Source organism: Lithobates pipiens, unplaced genomic scaffold (assembly GCF_037356315.1).
Source record: "Lithobates pipiens isolate NorthernLeopardFrog02 unplaced genomic scaffold, aLitPip1_a1.2 Scaffold_25, whole genome shotgun sequence".
NCBI lineage: Eukaryota > Metazoa > Chordata > Amphibia > Anura > Ranidae > Lithobates > Lithobates pipiens.
Genome location: NW_027507787.1, coordinates 128390618 through 128411130, shown reverse-complemented (window position 1 = coordinate 128411130; position 20513 = coordinate 128390618). Strand labels below are relative to the sequence as shown.

The 20513-nt window shown below is 39.2% G+C and overlaps 1 protein-coding gene across 2 annotated transcripts in view; it reads right to left on the bottom strand.

The window, feature by feature from the left end:
- The window catches only part of TUBGCP2 (tubulin gamma complex component 2), a 70234-nt gene that overhangs the window by 25311 nt on the left and 24410 nt on the right, over window positions 1-20513 (bottom strand). For both annotated transcript variants that reach the window (XM_077454860.1, XM_077454859.1), the window contains exons 7-15: window positions 19094-19293; window positions 16637-16826; window positions 15122-15267; window positions 14759-14939; window positions 14144-14324; window positions 12779-12951; window positions 12507-12635; window positions 11200-11320; window positions 4714-4857 (exon numbers count right to left, since the gene is read on the bottom strand). In XM_077454860.1, coding sequence (XP_077310986.1) covers window positions 4714-4857; window positions 11200-11320; window positions 12507-12635; window positions 12779-12951; window positions 14144-14324; window positions 14759-14939; window positions 15122-15267; window positions 16637-16826; window positions 19094-19293 — 1465 coding nt within the window. The remainder of the gene's footprint in view (window positions 1-4713; window positions 4858-11199; window positions 11321-12506; window positions 12636-12778; window positions 12952-14143; window positions 14325-14758; window positions 14940-15121; window positions 15268-16636; window positions 16827-19093; window positions 19294-20513) is intronic.

Here is a 20513-nt window from a genome sequence, read left to right as displayed (position 1 = left end):
TTATATAGAAAAAATCAAAAACGCAAATGGTGAAATAAAATATAGAACATCAGAAATCGCTAACGCGTTTAAAACATATTATAGCGCCCTATACTCAATCAGGAACAAGGAGACTGAAAGTCAGAAGGAGACCAGGAAAATTAAAATACAAGAATACCTGAGGGAAGCAGATCTACCAAAGATAACCCCTGAAGTGTCTAATAGCCTAGAAGCCCCAATCACGCCAGAGGAAATTGAGTTTGCAATAAAGGACACGCCCAACGGGAAAAGCCCAGGACCAGATGGTTTTACCATCAGGTATTATAAAAAATTCAAACAGCTGTTGGTCCCACAGTTATGTAAACTCTGGAACAAATGGGCAGAGGAGGAGCTTCCGAGGAAAGAATCACTCCTAGCTAATATCACATTAATTCCAAAACCAGGTAAAGATCCTTCGAGTTGCTCTAATTACCGTCCAATTGCACTCTTGAATACAGATATTAAACTGTATGCAAAAGTGTTGGCAACGAGGATAAAAAATCTACTCCCAGAATTGATCAATGAAGACCAAGCAGGATTTGTACCAGGGAGGGAGGGTCGTGATAACAGCTTGCGAACGCTGTTATTAATGGGGAAAGATAAGGAAATCTATCCTCCAATGATTTTGGTCTCGATCGACGCAGAAAAAGCTTTTGACCGAGTCGATTGGAGCTTTATAATGGAAACATTACAGTCAACGGGACTAGGCCCAAAAATGTTAAAATGGGTAAACAATCTATATACGTATCCATCAGCCAGAGTGGGGGTAAATGGGAGTATGTCGTCCGCGTTTGATATGCAGAATGGTACAAGACAGGGGTGTCCCCTTTCGCCATTGCTATATGTGTTAGCTCTGGAACCCTTACTAGCAAAAATTCGCAACAACGCAGATATCGAAGGAATAAGATTGGGGGGGAGGAACATAAAGTGGCGGCATACGCGGACGACATACTCCTATACTTGACCAACCCCCAAACATCTCTATCAGGTATGATGAAGGAGATCAGAGACTACGGGGCCCTATCCAATTTCAAAATAAACCCAATTAAAACCGTTATCCTGAATATCGGATTAGATTTATACGAAGAAGAAAAGATACGGCATAAATTCCCTTTTACATGGGAAAAAAAAGAAATAACATATTTAGGGATCAAAATAACAAAAACAATCCGGGGGCTATATCAAGCTAATTACATCCCGTTGATAAACGAAGTCAAAGCGCTATTAACGAACATGAACAAAGGAAAAATATCCTGGATGGGAAGGATTAATGTGCTGAAGATGGTGGTATTACCAAAAATTGTATACAAAATGCAAATGCTTCCGATAAACATCCCAATAGGTTTTTTAAATATATTAAGAACGTTATTTTCAAAATTTATTTGGCTAAACAAAAAACCCAGGATAAAATTTAATTTATTAACCAGGAAAAAAAATAGGGGAAGAATGGCACTACCAGACATTCACAGATATTACTTAGCAATCATTTACACGAGATTGGTAGAATGGACAAATCAAAACACGAAAAAAAAATGGGCAAAAATGGAGGAGATATTGACCGGGTCACAATTAAAAAAATATATATGGATTCCACCAAAATTTAGAGCAATTAGTAGTAGGACGCACGATATCACTTTAACGGCACTAAAAAAATGGGACACAACACAGCGTAAAAACAAATGGCAATATAATTCACCATTAATCCCCCTGGAGGGAACAAGTTTTTTTATACCAGGTCATGACACATCACTAGGGAATCGATTGAGGGATTTACAATTAAAAGACATCATAAGGGAGGGGAAGTTAATGTCAAAACAAGATTTAATGACGAACCATAATTGGCAAATATTGAAGGACTGGGAATACCTCCAGATTCAGCACTTCTTTAATTCCATCCCAAAACCGATAAGAAATGAAAAAAGGTTAACAGCAATGGAAAAATTATGTACAAAGAAAAGAGCAGTTAAACATTGTGTCTCACAGCTATACGACTGGTTATCGGAAATAGAAGGCCAAGGACAAATCCCATCCATAACTAAATGGGAGAGGGACTTGGGTTATGAAGTTGATGAGACCCAAATGATTAACTCAGTATATCACCCTGTATCTGATATTAGATCAATTGAAGTAAATTATAAATGCCTAATGAGATGGCACTTAACACCAGATAAATTACATAGTATGGAACCATCCAACTCCAAGTTATGCTGGAGAGAATGTGGGATACCGGGAACGATATTCCACTTCTGGTGGGAATGCCCAGTAATAAATCAATATTGGAGTAAAATTACAGTATATATAGAGAAAATAACAGGGCAAAAAATACCTTTAACCCCAGGGGTATGTCTGTTTTTAGGGGTAGATGTAAAAACGAGTAAGCTCCTTAAAAGAAGTATACAAAACTCATTAACACCCGTTTTACTCAATGCCGCAAAAGCTTTAATACCAAGAAATTGGTTACAGGTGAAACAACCCCTAATCAGGGACTGGATCCAAAGAATAGAATATATCAATAATATGGAATACCTAAGAAAAATGGAGGAAAATAACATGACAAAATACCGCAAAATGTGGGAAAAGTGGAGAATATTTAAAAAGACGAAGCATTATACTCAAGCATTATTGGAATAAAGAGTAGTGGGTATGGGGAAGGTCAACAGATGGGGAGAAGATGGAAGGGTGGGCGGGAAAAAACTAAATAAAACAAGGAGTCAAAGAGTTAAAGAGTTAAGGTAACAAGAATAAGAAGGCAATAACAACTAAGTAGAGGTAAATTTTATTGTTGGTTCTTCTTTTTTTTTCCTCTCGATTTCCCCCTTTTTTTTTTTTCTTCTCTATGTGGATGGTTCTTTCTTTTTTTAATATAAAATATTAAACTGAATTATGCTAATAAAGGAAAAATTTAATTATAAATAAAAAAAAAAAAGAAAAAGGGAGATCGAGAAAAGAAAGTGAAATTTTTGCCACAATGATGTTAAGAACACAGGATAAGATTCAGACAGTCAATCTGATTAGAATCCATAAAAAACAAACCTTACTGAGTGGTAAAAGAAAGAAAAAAAAAAAAAGTCTGGGTGTACCCTGTGGGTTGTTTTCTCCCACCCCTCATGTGGCATTGCTATGGGACATCACATATCCCATCCCATTATGTACGATAAAGAAGATAGGATTTTAATTAGAGCTTAACTGTAAAATCCTTTTCTTGGAGTACATCATGGGACACAGAGGTCCCGCCCTCTTTTGGGATACAAGTATATTGCTTTGCTACAAAAACTGATGTGCTGCTGGAAGGAGGAGGGGTTATATAGGGCAGGGCTCGACAAACCCCGGGCGCCAGGTCGCATTCACCACTAGAATTAGCGACCTGGTGCAGCATAGCTGGGGTATCTCCGTTTGACACCGCCTCCCACTCCCCCTCCGGTGTGATCGCGTTGGGCCATGCCGGTAATTGAGGCCGCGGCTTTGCGGCCTTCTGCAGTCCTATGGCTCCTGCTTGCATATGGCGCCCTCTTGTGGTGGCCGTTGATATGACAAGACAACCACCTATGCTAATGGTGCTTCCCCTGCTTGTTTTCCTTCCCATCTCCTTCCCTTTACTCAGAACCCCCAAACATTATATATATTTTTTTATTCTAACACCCTAGACAATAAAATGGCAGTCATTGCAATACTTTCTGTTACACCGTATTTGCACAGCGGTCTTACAAGTGCACTTTTTTGTAGAAAAAAAGAAATTTTTTAATTAAAAATTAAAACAGTAAAGTTAGCCCAATTTTTTTTTATATTGTGAAAGATAATGTTACGCCGAGTAAATTGATACCCAACACGTCACGCTTCAAAATTGTGCCCGCTTGTGGAATGGCAACAAACTTTAAAATCTCCATAGTCCACATTTAAAAAAATTCTACAGGTTGCATGTTTTGAGTTGCAGAGGTGGTCTAGGGCTAGAATTATTGCTCTCGCTCTACCAATCGCGGCGATACCTCACATGTGTGGTTTGAACACCGTTTTCATATGCAGGCACTACTCAAGTATGCATTTGCTTCTGTATGCGAGCTCGGTGGGACGGGGCGATTTGACGTCGCTTCCGCCCTGCAATGACTTGGAGATGGGGCCATCTTCCCCTCACTGTCAGGCCAGGGAGAGGTCCGGATCGTCTCCACCGTTACCGCCAGCCACGGTAAGCGGTGAAGGGCACCGGAGCGCGCGCGGGGGGGGGGTGTTTTGTCGCTTGTTAAAAAAATAAAAAAATCTGGCTCCTAATTTTTTTAGCTGGCTCCTAGATTCCAAGCAAATTTGTCAAGCCCTGATATAGGGCGTAAACTTCCTTTGATTGGGTTTACCAGTGTCAACACCAGAAGGTGGCCCATAACCCATTAAGTAATTACTCAAGGCTCCCATGATGTACCCCAAGAAAAGGATTTTACAGGTAAGCTGCAATAAAAATCAAATTTTCCTTTTGTTTACAATCTAAAATCATTAACATTACTAAGACTTCTGGGCAGCTTCACATTTCCCGTACAACCTATTTTTTGTTATACATGTTATGCTATAAAACTGTATGTACTTGCCAATAAAATATGAATTCTCCTTATTGCCTAACCTAAGTTTTCACATAGAGATGATAGGATGTTGTACAGCACATCAATAGAAATACCAAGGCCAATAATGAGCAAATGAATGTCTGGAATGTACCTGCATGCAGTTCGTAAACATCACGCACACAGACATAAGTTTTGAGAAGATTTTGAGTAATTCTGGGTTGGTAAGCATGCAGTCCTTCAGACAGTTATCAAGGAAGCTTGTGTGGTGGCTTAAGACATCATCTATATTAGAGGCCTGTTGGTTAGAAAAAAAATATATGTAAGCAAAATACCTTTAAAGTCGTTCTAAAGGCAGAAGGTTTTTTTTGTTTTTGTTTTTTTACCTGAATGCATTCTCTTATACTTACCTGGGCCCTGATACTTACCTGAGCCCAATCTTGATCTAGCAATGTACATGAGAGCAGAAGCTCTCTTTGCTCTTTCCCTCCTCATTGGCTCAGAGACAGCAGCGGGAGCCATTGGTCCCTGCTGCTGTCAATCACAGCCAGTGGGCGGGGTGTGGCTGGCTCGGGTGTTAGCATGCAGGAGTGTCCCCATAGCAAGCAGAGTGCCTGCAGAAGAGGAGGCTTGGGGCTGCAAAGAGTAGGTAAGTATGACATGTTTGTTTTAATGTTAAAAAAAAAAAAAATAGGAGCATTTATAAATCACTTTCAAAAAAGTCTTTACACCTTTGTGAAATGAATGTGCCCATTATTGTTTCAAAGCGCACTTATCCTTTAACATGGAGACAGAAAGTATGTATGTACATTGTGCATTTTTTATTTTATTTTTTTACATTTATTTATTACAGGTGCTTACTGTGTATTGCGATAATAAAAATGAAAAGGCGCTAAATCCATATACAATAAAGATAGCGTACACATAAAATATAGAAATTATAATGCGTAAAAATAAAACTTCAAACATCTCTCTCTCTCTCTATTATATTATATTATATTGCGGAGTCCCTCAAGGATCACCCTTGTCACCAGTCCTCTTCAACATTTACATCCGCCCACTTCTCCAAATTATCAGATGTTCAGACCTCTGCTTCCACTCATACGCTGATGACACGCAACTTTATTTCCGTATCACTGGACAAAGAGACCATCACCAACAACTAGAAAATTGCCTCAATTTAATAGAAGACTGGATGACCACCAACTCCCTCAAACTCAACGAATCAAAGACAGAGCTTCTTATCCTACACCCAAACCATAATTCCGTAACCAAAACCTCCTGGACACCACCCGCCATCTTTGGGCAGACCATCTCCCCAAAGACCAAGGCCAAGAGTCTCGGGGTCATTTTGGACTCACAAATGTCAATGGATGCTCAAATAGGAGCAGTAGTCAGTGGTTCTCACCATCTACCCCTTTTACGCAGACTCATCCCTTTTATCCCAATGAATGACAAAGCAGTTGTAGTTGGAACAGTCATTAATTCACGACTGGACTACGCAAACTCGCTTTACATAGGATTACCACAATATCAACTTGCACGATTACAACTTATCCAAAACACGGAGGCAAGGCTGATAACCGGAAAAAAAGCCTGGGAATCCATCTCTCCTTTGCTGAGGAACCTACATTGGCTAACCATAAAGAATCGGATCACATTCAAGACCCTCTGCCTCACCCACGTATGCGTTCAAAGAGACGCTCCTCAATACCTAATTGAGAAAATAAATCATTACACACCAAACCGCAGTCTTCAATCAGCCAACAAAAACCTCCTCCTCGTGCCCAAATCCCGGTACAAATCAAAGGGGGATCGGAGATTTGCTGTCCAAGGACCTTGGCTATTGAACACTCTACCAACCAACATCTGCCTGGAAGAAAACCACCTGACCTTTAGGAAAAAACTCAAGACCTTCCTCTTCTAGATGATGGACAACCAAGCTCTTCACAGCGCCTTGAAGCGATTCAGTTCGCGTTGTGCGCTATACAAATATTTCATTCATTCAAAAACTGTGAGCTGTACCTGTGTGCACATCCGTGTGATAAGACAAGTCTGTCTGGTCTTATGTTTTTTTTGCTGTTTTGCTGAATCAAAGCCACTTTTATTTTAGTGGACTGCCTCTGAGCCAGCTCTTCACTCCTCTGATTGCCTACAATATTATATTATATATATGGGCTCTCTATCTCTCTCGCTCTCTTTTTTCTAGCACCACCATTCATATTTTATATACTTTAATGTATTGGACTATTACTTTATCACAAAGATTTTTTGACTCATAAGTAATTTTTTTTTACGTGCTTGAAGTTTTACTATTATAATTTTATTTTTATACGTTGGCAATATTTATTGTATATGTATTTAGCGCCTTTTGTTATTTTTATTATCGTTGTATGTGGGGGCACTAGTAGGAAGGTCACTGCCTTTAAAGAATTTACAATCTAAGGTCCACGTTCATGCATACACATACTAAAGCCAATTTAGACAGAAGTCAATTAACCTACCAGCTTGTCTTTGGAGTGTGGGAGAAAGCCGGAGTACCCGGAGGAAACACATGCAAACACAGGAATAACATGTCTTTAAAAGATCCATGAAAAGATGCATCCTGTTCACTGATACATTAAATAAATGGAAGATGATATCCTAAACCAGTGTTTCTCAACCGGGGTTCCCGCGGGAACGAGAGGTCCCCAGGGGTTCCGAGTTTTACCTGTCAATCGCAAGCCGCTGACTGGTAGATTGGATTGCCACTGCTTACACTCCCCTATCACGTCTGTATTCAGAGCAGTGCTGGTAAACAATGGATGTCTCTGCTCTTCCCGGCGTGGGTTTCCTTCCACAATCCAAAGACATGCAGATAGATTAATTGGCTTCTGTCCAAAATTGGCCCTAGCATATGAATGGGGACCTTGGATTGTGGGCTCCTTGAGGGCAGGGAACGACATGAGTGTGCAATATACAGGGATAGGGACAATTGTAGACACTCACTCGGGTTGAACTAGATGGACTGGTGTCTTTATTCAATCTAACTAACTATGAAACTATGAAACATTAAACAGGTACATTTTAAAGTGGAAGCAAACCCATTACATTAACAGTTTCAAAAAACTGTTACATTCCCGGCATGCCAGGAATGTAACTGTCACATTGGTTGTGCTCTCAACCAAACTGTTAAACCATCCAATGGCTGGTATCATAACCGATCACATGTGCAACAACATGGCAGTTGAATATTAAACAGAGGTCAAGGTGGCAGCTTCCTTGGCTGAAAATTATAGGAGGATTTACTTCCACTTTAATATTTATTCTATTATTTAATTCTATTTTTAAAAATAATTATTATATGTACAGTTCACGGATCACACCGATATTCTGTAAACTGTCGATATGAAAATTATTCAGGGGTTCCCCAAGATTTTAGACTTTTTGCCAGGAGTTCCTTGAAGGTAAAAAGGTTGAGAAACACTGTCCTAAACATACCCGGCTTTCTAATTCTTGTAGTATTGTATCTTGTATTTGATGTTAACGGAGCAAAATAAGGGAAGTCTCTTAGAATGCTACATTCTATATGTAATTGAGCAATTTAACAATAAATCATTACTCCACCTAGTGGTCAGTTTAGAGTTCCAACCAGAGTTGAAACTGGCTATAGGACAGCACTTTGCACCCTCGCTTACTTACACAAACTTTAAAAGGGTAACTCCACTTTCATGGGGGAAAAAAATATAGTACATATAATTGCGACACTAATATTGCAATTGAAGGCTATTAAAAATGACCTTTCCGTTTCAATCTGCAGCTCTGTCATTTTCTCAGAATTTATTGAAATATGGCTACCTGGAGTTGTTCTGTACACAGAGTGTACTGACCACTCCCCAGAAACATAATTTCCTGCTTGTGTGATTGGCTCACCAATTTTCCCAGAAATCTGCACTAAGATACAAGTCAGATTTCAGGCATCCCCTGCAACAAAAATGTCCTTTTTGGAGAGATACTTTCACTAGGAACCTGTCTAAAGGGATGCAGGCCCAGCGGATTTCCTCATTAGTGCCCTGCAGCTGCCACACCCAACAGTTAATTATGAAACCCCTCCCATCAGACTCACTCAGAACAGAGGCACAGACACACACAAATTTCTTCAGAATAACAAAAAGGTAGAAATCTGCAACAAAGTTTGTTATACTCCTTGCAATGTACATAGATCACCCAGAGGGGAAATGTTTTCTTCTCAACAAAAGTGGAGTTTCACTTTAAGCACTTGCTTTATAGAATTTCTAGTGTGTTTTCAGCAAGTTGCAAGCAGTGCTAATTCAGCGATTAACAAATTGGATTTTTTTTTTTTATAGATTTTAGAAGCAAACATAATAAGAATTAAAAAAAAAATCTTTACAGTTTTATAAGTGATCATATTTGCAAATTTTAGTCTGCCATTTATCACGGCAACAGGATTATGTATTTGGGACAAGGCATGGGAAAGTTTTATTTATAAATTAGTTTAACCGGTTCCCGACCGGGGCACGCCGATATAAGTCCCTTTAAATTTGCCGCCGTGCTATCACGTGCGCGTTGCCGGTGGCCAGAACCTCCCTGACTTGATCACCGCGGAGATACCCGCGATCGTCTCACTGGGAGGAAGAACGGGGAGGTGCTAATGTAAACAAGCATCTCCCGCTCTGCCTAATGACAGTGTCACTGATCACAGCTCCCTGTGACCGGGAGCAGAGATCAGTGATGTGTCACACATAGCCACGCCCCCCCCCACAGTTAGAAACATGCCCCAGGACACACTTAACCCTTACTCTGGCCCCTAGTGGTTAACCCCTTCACTGTCAGTGTCATTTACACAGGAATCAGTGCATTTGTATAGCACTGATTGCTGTATAAATGACAATGGTCCCAAAAATGTATCAAAAATGTCCGATGCGCCCACCATGTCGCAGTCACGATAAAAATTACTGATCGACGTCATTACTAATAAAAAAAAATTATTAATAAAAATGCCATAAAACTATCCCCTATTTTGTAAACGCTATAACTTTTGCGTAAACCAATCGATAAACGCTTATTGCATTTTTTTTACTAAAAATATGCAGAAGAATACGTATCGGCCTAAACTGAGGAAAAAATTTATATATATATATATATATATATATATATATATATATATATATATTTTTTTTTTTTTTGGGGGGGGGGGATATTTATTACAGGAAAATGTAAAAAATAATGCGTTTTTTTTTTCAGAACTGTCGCTCTTTTTTTGTTTATAGCGCAACAAATAAAAACCACAGGGGTGATCAAATACCACCAAAAGACAGATCTATTTGTGGGGAAAAAAGGACGTCAGTTTTGTTTGGGAGCCACGTCGCAGGACTGCGCAATTGTCAGTTTAAGTGATGCAGTGCCGAATCGCAAAAAGTGCTCTGGTCAGGAAGGGGGTAAAATCTTCCGGGGCTGAAACGGTTAAAATCATTGTATTAACAAAAACAATGAAATTAAATCAAAAAAAAAAAAAAAAAAAAATTTATTTTAGAAGAGCTGTATAAAAAGTGCAAAGCACATGAGGTTTTTTAACTTGCACTGCACCATGCTGCAATGTGCTCTTCTGAGGAAGAGAGCATGTCTCCCGAAATGCGTTAGTTTTCTACTACAGTGACTTGACATCTCCGATGCTGGAATTGGGGATAACATAATGTAAGTACAAAAAATATATATATATATATATTATATATATATATATATATATATATATATATATATATATATATATATATATATATATATATATATATACACACACATACACATATACATACATACATACATACACACACACACACACACACACACACACACACACACACACACACACAAATATGTATGCATACTGCATATGTATGCAGTATTTAAATTGCAGCTTAAAGAGACTCAAATTCCAGACAAAGCTCAGCCACGTCTAGGTAGTTTCTAAGCATGCTGCTAGCCCCTACACCTTACACATTACTACCGTTTGCTCATCTCTATAATGCGCTCCATGACTGGCCAGTAGGAATGTACAGTAGGCAGGAAGAATTGGGTAAGCTGCAGCACTCTGAGAAAATGCTGAAGCTTTGCCTGTCAGCCTGGCGTTTAGCTATAAAATGACAGTATTGGAGACTGCTGCAGACATGTGAAGACAACTCCAACAACTATGATAGACAGACTGGGATCTTGGTTGTCAAAAACTGACACTAGGTCTTGACAGCTACAAGCCTAGGTGTGTGTATAGCTGGGAATGACTTTAGGACATAAGGTAGGTCCTAAGTCCTTAACGAGTTAAATATATAATCAATACTCCCAAACGAATGGGTGCTTTAAGGGCTTCAGAAAATGTTTAATGTATGCCTCTTTAGACTTGGTTCACACAGATGCGATTTCAGTTGCAAACTTAGGTTTCACTGAATTGCATGACAATGAAAATAACATTGCTTCCAATAGTGCCTGTTCACATCAATCAGGCACAGCTATAATACGATTTGGCCTCATATGCAAACCACATCCAAAACGAAACCAAAGTCGCATCAAAGTCGTACTACATATTTGCACCGCAAATCGTGTCAAAATTGCATTGTAGTGTAATCCGAGCCTTACTGTTACTTACTGATTTGAGGTTTTTCTCAAGAATATGCCAAGTTGGCTCCATCACTTCAAACATCATGTAATACTGGATATTCTGTACAAAATTTAACATCCTCTGGCGGAGTGTAAATGCCCCTGCAAACCTGGTAATAAAAAATATTAAAAAGGAAACCTTCGTTTTTAAAATACTAAGAAAGGACTTGCCATTAAGTGATCTTTTCTTTGTCTGCATTTGTTAATAAAAGGAAAAGTGAGACAGAGAATGTGACGTGCATTTAATGGACTGTTTATATAATCATATGAGGGGTCACAAGAGAGCGACACTGAGAAAAGACAGATTAAAGCAAAACCTGTTCTTTTTTATGTTGTAAATGATCTTGCCAATAAAGCCAGCCAGTTAAAAGCAGATTTATACATAGTGGACATGAATCTGATTCATTGGATGATGAGGATTGATAACCTCTCTTTCAGTAATATTGTTCCCTCTCTTTATGAATATGCCAGTTGGTTTGTATAGCAGTATGATACAGGAGTGGTTAAGACAGCTGTATACAAAATAGTACACCATTCATTTCTGCTAAATACGTTATTTTATATTCGGGTGCTTAAATTTGCACATGTGATGATTTTAGGGTACAGTGTCTTCTTTTTTTGAACTGTTACCCAACAGCACACACCAACTGTCTGACAGCAGAACTGTGAAAGAAAATTTGCTAGCAGGTAGCTTTTTGGTAGAAGAGTATTTGGACTCAATTCACATTATCAATAACTTTGCCATTAGTCAAGATAAAGTAAAACATAATTTTTCAGGTCATACACTGTTTTTCTTTTGTTGATATTGTCCGGTTCTAATTTTTATTCAATACGCAAAAAGAAGACAAAAGAAAAAAACAAAACAAAAAAAATGTACACGTAAATTAAACTGAAAGTTTAAATGGTTGAAGAATACTCATACCAGGATTAAATCTTTAGCATTACATGTAACACACAGTACACAGAATACGTTTTTTCTTTCTTTATCACAATCAAAGTTTATTGAAAGTATACAAGTGACGAATAAGAATCATCAATTTATGCGTATAGAACAGAATAAGTTATAATTACTACTTTCAGATCTCCAACCTCAACTTACTATGTATGTATTTGAGAGGGGTAGCATTCAGTTTTCACCTAAAACCAGTTCAGTGAACATTCAGCCATCTGGGAAATTATTTACTTCGCAAATATAATCTCTACTCCTTTAGTAAATAAACCTCATGGTATTTTTTTCTATGTACATTTCCAACATTATTTCTACTTTAACATTTTAATCTACAGTCATAGTCTTACCATTTAGCAGAATGTAGGGAAAACTGCTTAGCGGTCTTGTTGCTGATCCAAACATTGCACAACAGCCTCTCCACGTGTTTGCAGTAGAATAAATGGCGAAAAAGCATCTGGTAACGTGTCAGAGCCTTTCTGAAGATGAAAGAAATAAAAAATAAAAAAAGATACAAAACAGAAAAACTTTACAAGCATTTATTTTGTTTTCATCATAGAAAAATGCAAGCGGGATATATAGAATATAGAATATCGGTTGGTGTAGTAAAGTTGTATCTTACCTGTTTATTATTAATGAAAGAGGCCACTTGACAATGTAATCAAAGGAAAAGGCCTCCAGCCCACTAAGTGCCAGCTCAGTGGGATCTGCATTAATCAAGGCTTTCTCTTGCCGGGTTTCAATTGCAAGGACACGAAGAAGCTGGGTGATGAGATCATGGGGCATCAGCTCAATCTAAAAACAGAAAAACACATGCCATTCTTCACTTCTATTACTATTAAGTAGGAATGATAAGTTATGTTACCAATACCCAAGAGCTTTTGAACAAGTATATTAAAAAGGTAAGACCCGTGGCTTTGTCACTGGGCACGCCCTGGATAGACACACTTAGTTGTGTATTATTGGTGAGGTGCTGACCTCTTCTCAAACAGAGGTAAATACTTAAGTTTGCTGTAGATGAATAGAAATTCAGCCAGTTCAGCAGGGACTGGATGAATTTGGATGCATCTATGGCAGGTAGATTGATCTCTCAATCAACTTTTGTACAACCAGCCTGTTTTTGCTTGATCAGTGCTGATTGGTGTATTCTGATGGTATGGAACTCTCCCCACTGTCAGAATACAATAGCTCCATTGGAGTGATTCACCCATCCACCTTGAATGTGTGGATGGGGGAATAGATTCATTTTTTCGTTCAATCAGAAGATGAATCATGTATGGCCTGCCTTAGCTTTGCAAAATTCTCCAAACTATGCGAGTCATGCATTGCCACATTGCTACACAATATCAGATAATTTGTATCACGGAACAATTTAATTCTGTGCATGTGTACCTATAGTCAACTTTAAAGTGTACTTGTTCTTTGCTCATTCAAGCAAAGCAACATGTTCACGTAAACAATACTCTGTACTTAACCACTTATATTCACTGCTCTATTGCTGCTTTCACTCACGGGAGCAAGAAGAGGCCAGCATGAGTGTGAGAAAAGTACAGTATGGGTTCCCTAAAGCCCAGTTCTAGTTAACATGTTTTTTGGATAGTGTGTGTAGGGGAGGGGTATTAGATCCTCTGTCAGGTTCCCTTCATTACTTGTGCTGGTGATGGTGGTCACACAAAAAACAAAAACATTTTTTTTTAATGGAGTGGAGCATTGTTATAGCAAAGTTTATAACCCGAATGTATTTTTTTTGCCTTCCTGTCAGATCCGTCCCCAGCACTTGTTTCTTATTGTGGTGAAAAAAAAGGAAGTGTAGCTATCTCTAATGAGGTCATCAAGAGCAAAAACTAACAGAACTTCCAATACTTTGCTACAAAAGAAAATTTGTGCAGGAGTTGGGCTTTAATATTTTAAAGTCATGTAGTGTGACAATAGCCCAAACTTCTGCCCGAACCCGATATGAAGCACTGAATTAGTTGTCTTTTGGTACCTTTAGGTCATCTTTGAAAGGGTCAGTGTTGGCAGTACTCATTCGTAAAGCCAACTCCAATAGAGCCTCCAGCCTAGTTGGTATTATGTCTTCCACAGTTTTCCTTAACTCCTCCTCGGTCAGGTCCATGAAGTGCACAAAGAAGTCTCCTTGGTCCATGAGGAAGTAATGTTTAATGGACCTGATAGGAAAAGAATGTAATGAATTAGAAGTATATTATAGGATGGTCAGCTTTTCTGACTGAACTTCAACAGAACTTTTAACTATATTGCAACATGACTTTATATAGCAATTAGTCCAAAAAACATCTTGTAACTATCTCCTCTTTGTATAGGTTAAACTTTATTTTCACCGTTTGAACATCATCATATTGAGATTAATTATAGTCCGAGTGCTAGTGATTCTTCATCCTTCTCGATTGCGTTTATTAAATGGAGGAATCTGGGTTTTTTTTCTTAAAGAAACTAACCCTGTATAGCCAGTATAGGTAGAAATTACTGGCAGAGGTAAAAACAGCTCAAAAGGTCCAGCATACCAATATAAAGTGCTAATAAAATACAAGATGTAAATCTAAAAACTGATTTGAGTCTGAATATTCTTCATATATTGTCCTACCGGAGATGTGCCACCAGCTCCTTCTCTTCCATTAAGAAGTCTAGCAGTACTTTGCTAGCATAGCTATATGCCTTTTCAATCTGCTCCACATAGGCACGTTCTTTCAGCGTGTAGACAATCTCCTTGGCATCTGGGCACGTGACATCATGGCCACACTCTCTCACCACATTTAGGTATTTTCCTGGATGATAAAATCCACAGAGAATATATCACAATCTAAGAGCTGATTCAGAAAGCAATTTGTTAAATGTGGGTTAGAAAGTGAAATCCAACAAATCACTGGTGGTAACAGGCAACACTTTCACAATAAAGCATCAAAAACATGCTTAGATTTAGCCACATTCCTGTATTCATTCTTCTTACCTGTACTAAGAATCTTGTCTGCCACCTTCTGCAGGAAAGACGGGATCTGTTGTTGTACAATAGTATAGCGCTGATCCCAGTACTTGTCATTATAATCCTCCTGGATTTTCTCTTTCTGCAGCTCATGCTCCTCTACCATAAACTCACTATGTCAAACACAAAGATTAGCAAAATATTGTGAATACAATAGGACTGATAGACAAAACCAGAAATGTCTCTAAACATTCATGAATAATAAAGCATTAGTAAAGTCCAAAAATAAAATAAAAAAATGGGGCCCCCAGGCTGTTTAAGTCGTAATGTGCTCGTATGAACTGCAACAAACTTACCTTAAAACAAAGCCCTCCAGTGGGGTGCTGTCGCTGTTTTCATCTTTACCCCGTTTTCCTTGCAGGTTCATGGGCTCCGACCGTTTTTATAACCAAGCCACAATGACCTCACGCCTTTGGTTGTGGCACAGCGCTCTCAATAAATGGCATGCTCTCCATTCAGCGTGCAGTGCGCATGAGCTAGTGACGTCACCAGCCTCTACAAACGTGAATATCTTCAAAAATGGTACACATTTAGGAGATATTCACCATACCTACAGGTAAGCTTTATTATAGGCTTACTTGTAGGTACAAGTCATAAAATTGACTTTACTACTGCTTTAAAACAGAAAAAAAAAAAGTAGAAAGGTCCTTTAGCCCTGCCAGATTATCTATAAGCAGAGCCCATCTCTTCAGTTGGGTGGAGGGAGATAGGTAACTAATACATTTTCATGTGTATCTCTTGCCTCTCATAGCTAAAACACACTTCCTATACAACATAACTAGTGTTTGGATAAGCAAAATTTGGATCACAATAGACATTGGGGAATTTTTATAAAGCAGTGAATCTGACACTGACCAAACATTCACTGCAGATAAAGCTTCCTGGTTCATGTGAATGTTTGGTAAAAGTCACATTCAGCACTTAATAAATATGCCCCACAGTGCTAATTTAGAATTGCTTATTAACAATCTCAACTTAGACCATATGAATCGTTTATACCTACTTCTGCTAAGCCCTACATGTTCTCACCCCAGTCTGCCATTGAACAGCTTCCTTAAACAAGTAACACTAATTCAGACACTTTACTAATCATGGAATAATAACATTCATCACACCACTTATAGCAGTCTGTTAAATCTTTCTTCTTTGGCAGCTTAATGATCATAGCACAATAAAATTGTAGGTGGTTGATAAAAGTCGTGCAATTACTTTGGGAATCACATATGCTAAAGGATAAAATATGACCATGATCACAGTCTCATACAAAATAAAAAAAATAAACACCTACACCTACACAATGCGGGTTGCAGGACACAGAGATTATCGGTTCACATCTGGACCTACTCATTATCTTACATGTACCTTATCCCTATGCTGGATTACTGTTTGAGTTATTATCTTTTCAGTTATGTTCATACTGATGTTGTTTCAAAAATGACAATAAAATTTTTTTGAAAGTAAAAAAATGAAAACATTTCTTACCTGTAAGGGTCATTGATGATTCCTCTATAAATCCACCTCTCCAAGATTTCAAAGTATGGAGTGCTGGCTGCCTTAGTCAAATACAGGCAAAGCTCCTGGGCCTGGGTATCACCTGTATAGCCAAAGGTTCTATCATGCAGCAAACTGAGTGTGGCACCACCTAGACACTCTCCTTTATCCAATGAAGTGGCTGACAGAAAAACAAACACATTCAAACAATAAAGGTGATATAAACTAAAAGGGAGCAAGTAAACAACTGGTGCACTTTTTATTCAGCAAAGGATATGCAGCAAGTTGAGCAGATGACCCCAGCATCTAAAACAGTGATTTCTATTTCTTAAAGAGGAGCTACAGTCCACTACCATAGTTTTCAATAAAAACATCCTTGGTATTGTTAAGCAGCACTCTAACCACTTAGGATATTCTTTTACATTTTAATTAATTCCTTACTTGTCAAATTTACAGCAAAGTCTGGTGGCAGTCATTTCAAACATAAACACCTGAAGCCACCGTTTGTTCCCTTTCTGGATTTTGTGCAGTTAGCTACCCAGCATGTACATCCAGGCCCTGTGCTTGCGCAGTACGCACACTGGTTGCTGATAAGTTGCCATAACAATGGCAGCTTTGGCAGAAGTTCCCGCCCTGTTATGGCAACTTAACAACAGGGAACTCCTCCTATAATCACATCATATCACAAGCTGAGGATGCCCAAAGACTCCTGAAATAGGTGACGATGATATTCTAGGAGTCTACAGGGCCAAGAATGTGACATCAATTGCCTAGGTGGCTGCAAGCAGAAGTGGCGGTAAAATTGAAAGAAAAAATAAAAGTGATTAATAAAAACAACATGCATACAATTAAGGACTGGTCAGAGGCATGTTTTCTATTGAAGTAAGGCTCATTTTGAGAAGCAGGGGGCGGTGGTTGAGAACCAACATGCAATCTTATATTACATTTGTCTCATTGTCAATGAGATTTTATTGCTGTACAATAAGACTACTGTACTTTTATTAAAAATGAAAAATATACTCTATATTCCAACTTTTTTTTTAATATAATTTTCACTTTGACACTTTTTATTATTATTTAACTAATTTAGCCACATTGGTTTATGATAAAATGTAAAGAGTTATTGGTCATTTATTTTCATTCAGATAGCACTCTAGGCTGACCATATGCATTCAAATCTATTGAAACATCCTGCACATGTCCATTTTCAATATGATCATTGAGGCTGACAAATTAAAACATGGCTTAGACATTTCTCTTCCTAAACATCTATTTGAGGAAAGGGCAGAAATCTGTAGCAGTTTTCAATATGGAAAACTGCCACATTCCCTCTGTTAATTAGGTGCACACCAGCGCTAGTTTCTATTTCACTCTGAAATAGAAACGAATGCAGGTGGCACAGATATACCCGAGACAGTTCTATCTGCTTAGTTAATGTGGTGCACGCAAGGCATGACATTTAGTTCACTTATGAAGCTTGGTTAATTTCCTGGTATGAAACTTTTATTGGCCTGTGGAAATAAAATACCCAAAGAATGATGCAAAAAAAGAAATAAATAAAAATCTGCATCAGATGCAGATTTGTTTCCAGCATGTCTTATTCCCAACAGGTGTGACTTTGTCATATGGAATGTGAGCTGTCAGCAGACAGTACTTCATATTCCTATTGCACACATTCTTGGATGAGCACTTGAGTTTGAGTGCTGTAGCAACAACCAGCTAAATACTGGTTCAAGTCACAGTGAAGATATTTGCCAGCACACCATGGAACGACATAGATAGCATCCAAACGGGTGATTTATTGTATGATCACAACACAAGGATAGTGCAACGTTTCGGAACAACGCAGGACCCCTTCGTCAGGCCTGACAAAGGGGTCCTGCGTGGCTCCGAAACGTTGCACTATCCTTGTGTGGTGATCATGCAATAAATAACCCGTTTGGACGCTATTTATGTCGTTCCATCCATGGTGTGCTGGCAAATATCTTCACTGTCAGCAGACAGGTCACATCCCTCTCTCTGCCTATGCAGTGATTACATTATACAAGCAGAGCCTGAGGATTGGTTAACCTCCCCCTCCTCCTCGTGCTCTGAACTGAGCAGGGGGTATGGACGGGCAGACAGATCAGATTATGCAGCTCCAGCTCTCCGTTCTCTGTGCCGCATTTGTCACAGCAGAACAGAGAACTTGAGCAATTTTGTTAATTAAGAGCAGGATCTACTCCATTTTTATGTATGCTTGCTCAACTCTTTGCCATTTCCCCCAAAATGTACATAATGCCCATAAGCAAAGATAAAGTTAAAACAAGAAAGAGCTTTATTATGTCCAAATGGCATTTTCTGATGTGAACCCAACACATACTATAGGGTGCTTACAAAGGACAAGGCACGCTCTTATTTCTTTATGTAATGAGAGCTACAGAGGTTCTTACGGTTTTAAAAACTTACCAAGAGACGCCAATACTTCCATTGTCCTGAGAGTAGGTTGGATATAAAACCATAGTTTCTGCAAGGAGAGCAGGCCCTGGCGTTGCAAGTGCTCCAGCTGAGTAATAAGTATCATGTATTCCTTCACTAACGTCCGCATTGCAGCACTTAGAGCATGGTTAACCTGACCATATTCAAAAGAAGATTTTTCTTCAATGAATCTGTGGGAAGTAGCAGAGATGTGGACTGTAGTAGTGGTGCAATAGCTAACAGCACATGCAGAGTTGACAAAATAAAATTCTAAAATGTAGAATTCAGACATCAATAAATCCACCACAAGGCCTCATTCGCATGGATGATGGGGTCCATGCACCATAAATTAGCCATTTGTTTATGCGGCTGGAGCTGCCAGGTGCTGTGTACAGGCACCCTATGCAAATCTATGGGGAGGCAGAGGCTGTACAGACACAGTCGCTCGTCCTAATGTGACAGTCGCACGGGTGCCAGTGGGTGGCTCTGAACTCAGTGTGCGTACGACAGCTGCATCCCCATAGACTTATATGGTCGGCCTGCACACAGCACCTGACAGCTCCAGCCGCATAAACAAGTGGACAATTCACAGTGTATGAGCCTCAGTGCTCACATCAAAGAGGCCCAATAGTGATCAGAAGCCTTTCTGAACAATTCAATCTAATCATTTAATTATATGTCCATTATGACAAAGAAAACCTGAAAAATTAGTTGTCCTTTGTGTTGGCACATTAAATATTGATGATTCATTCACCACAGAATAATTTATTAGCTAATTTGAGTGAATAACGTTCATTAAAGAGGAGTTCCCCTTATGCCCCGTACACACGACCGGACTTTTCAACATCAAAAGTCTGACGGAATGATTCCGGCAGACTATTCGATCGTGTGTGGGCTGCAACTGACTTTTGATTCACAAAAGTCTGACAGAATTTAGAAATGGAACATGCTTCAAATTTTTCCGCCAGAACTCCGCCGATCCAGTTCCTATCGAAAAATCCGCTCGTCTGTATGCTAGTCCGACGGACAAACAGCGATGCTAGGGCAGCTTTTGGCTACTGGCTATGAACTTCCTTATTCTAGTCCAATCGTACGTCATCACGGTCAAATCCGTCGGAGTTTGGTGTGATTGTGTGTGGCCAAGTCCGCTCATTCGGAAAGTCCGTCAGAACTCTGTCAGAACTCCGTCGAAAGTCTGTCGGACATAAGTCTGGTCGTGTGTACGCGGCATTACAAATACTGCAGCTGCTGACTTTTAATAATCGGACACTTACCTGTCCCAGGGTCCGGCGATGTGGGGGAAGGAAGCCCCGCTCATTCCCCCCTCCGCTCGGCGGCGCCGGCATTCTAACTGTGGGCACAGTTAGACTTGGAAGCCACAGCCGGGCACCCACTGCGAATGCACGAGCGG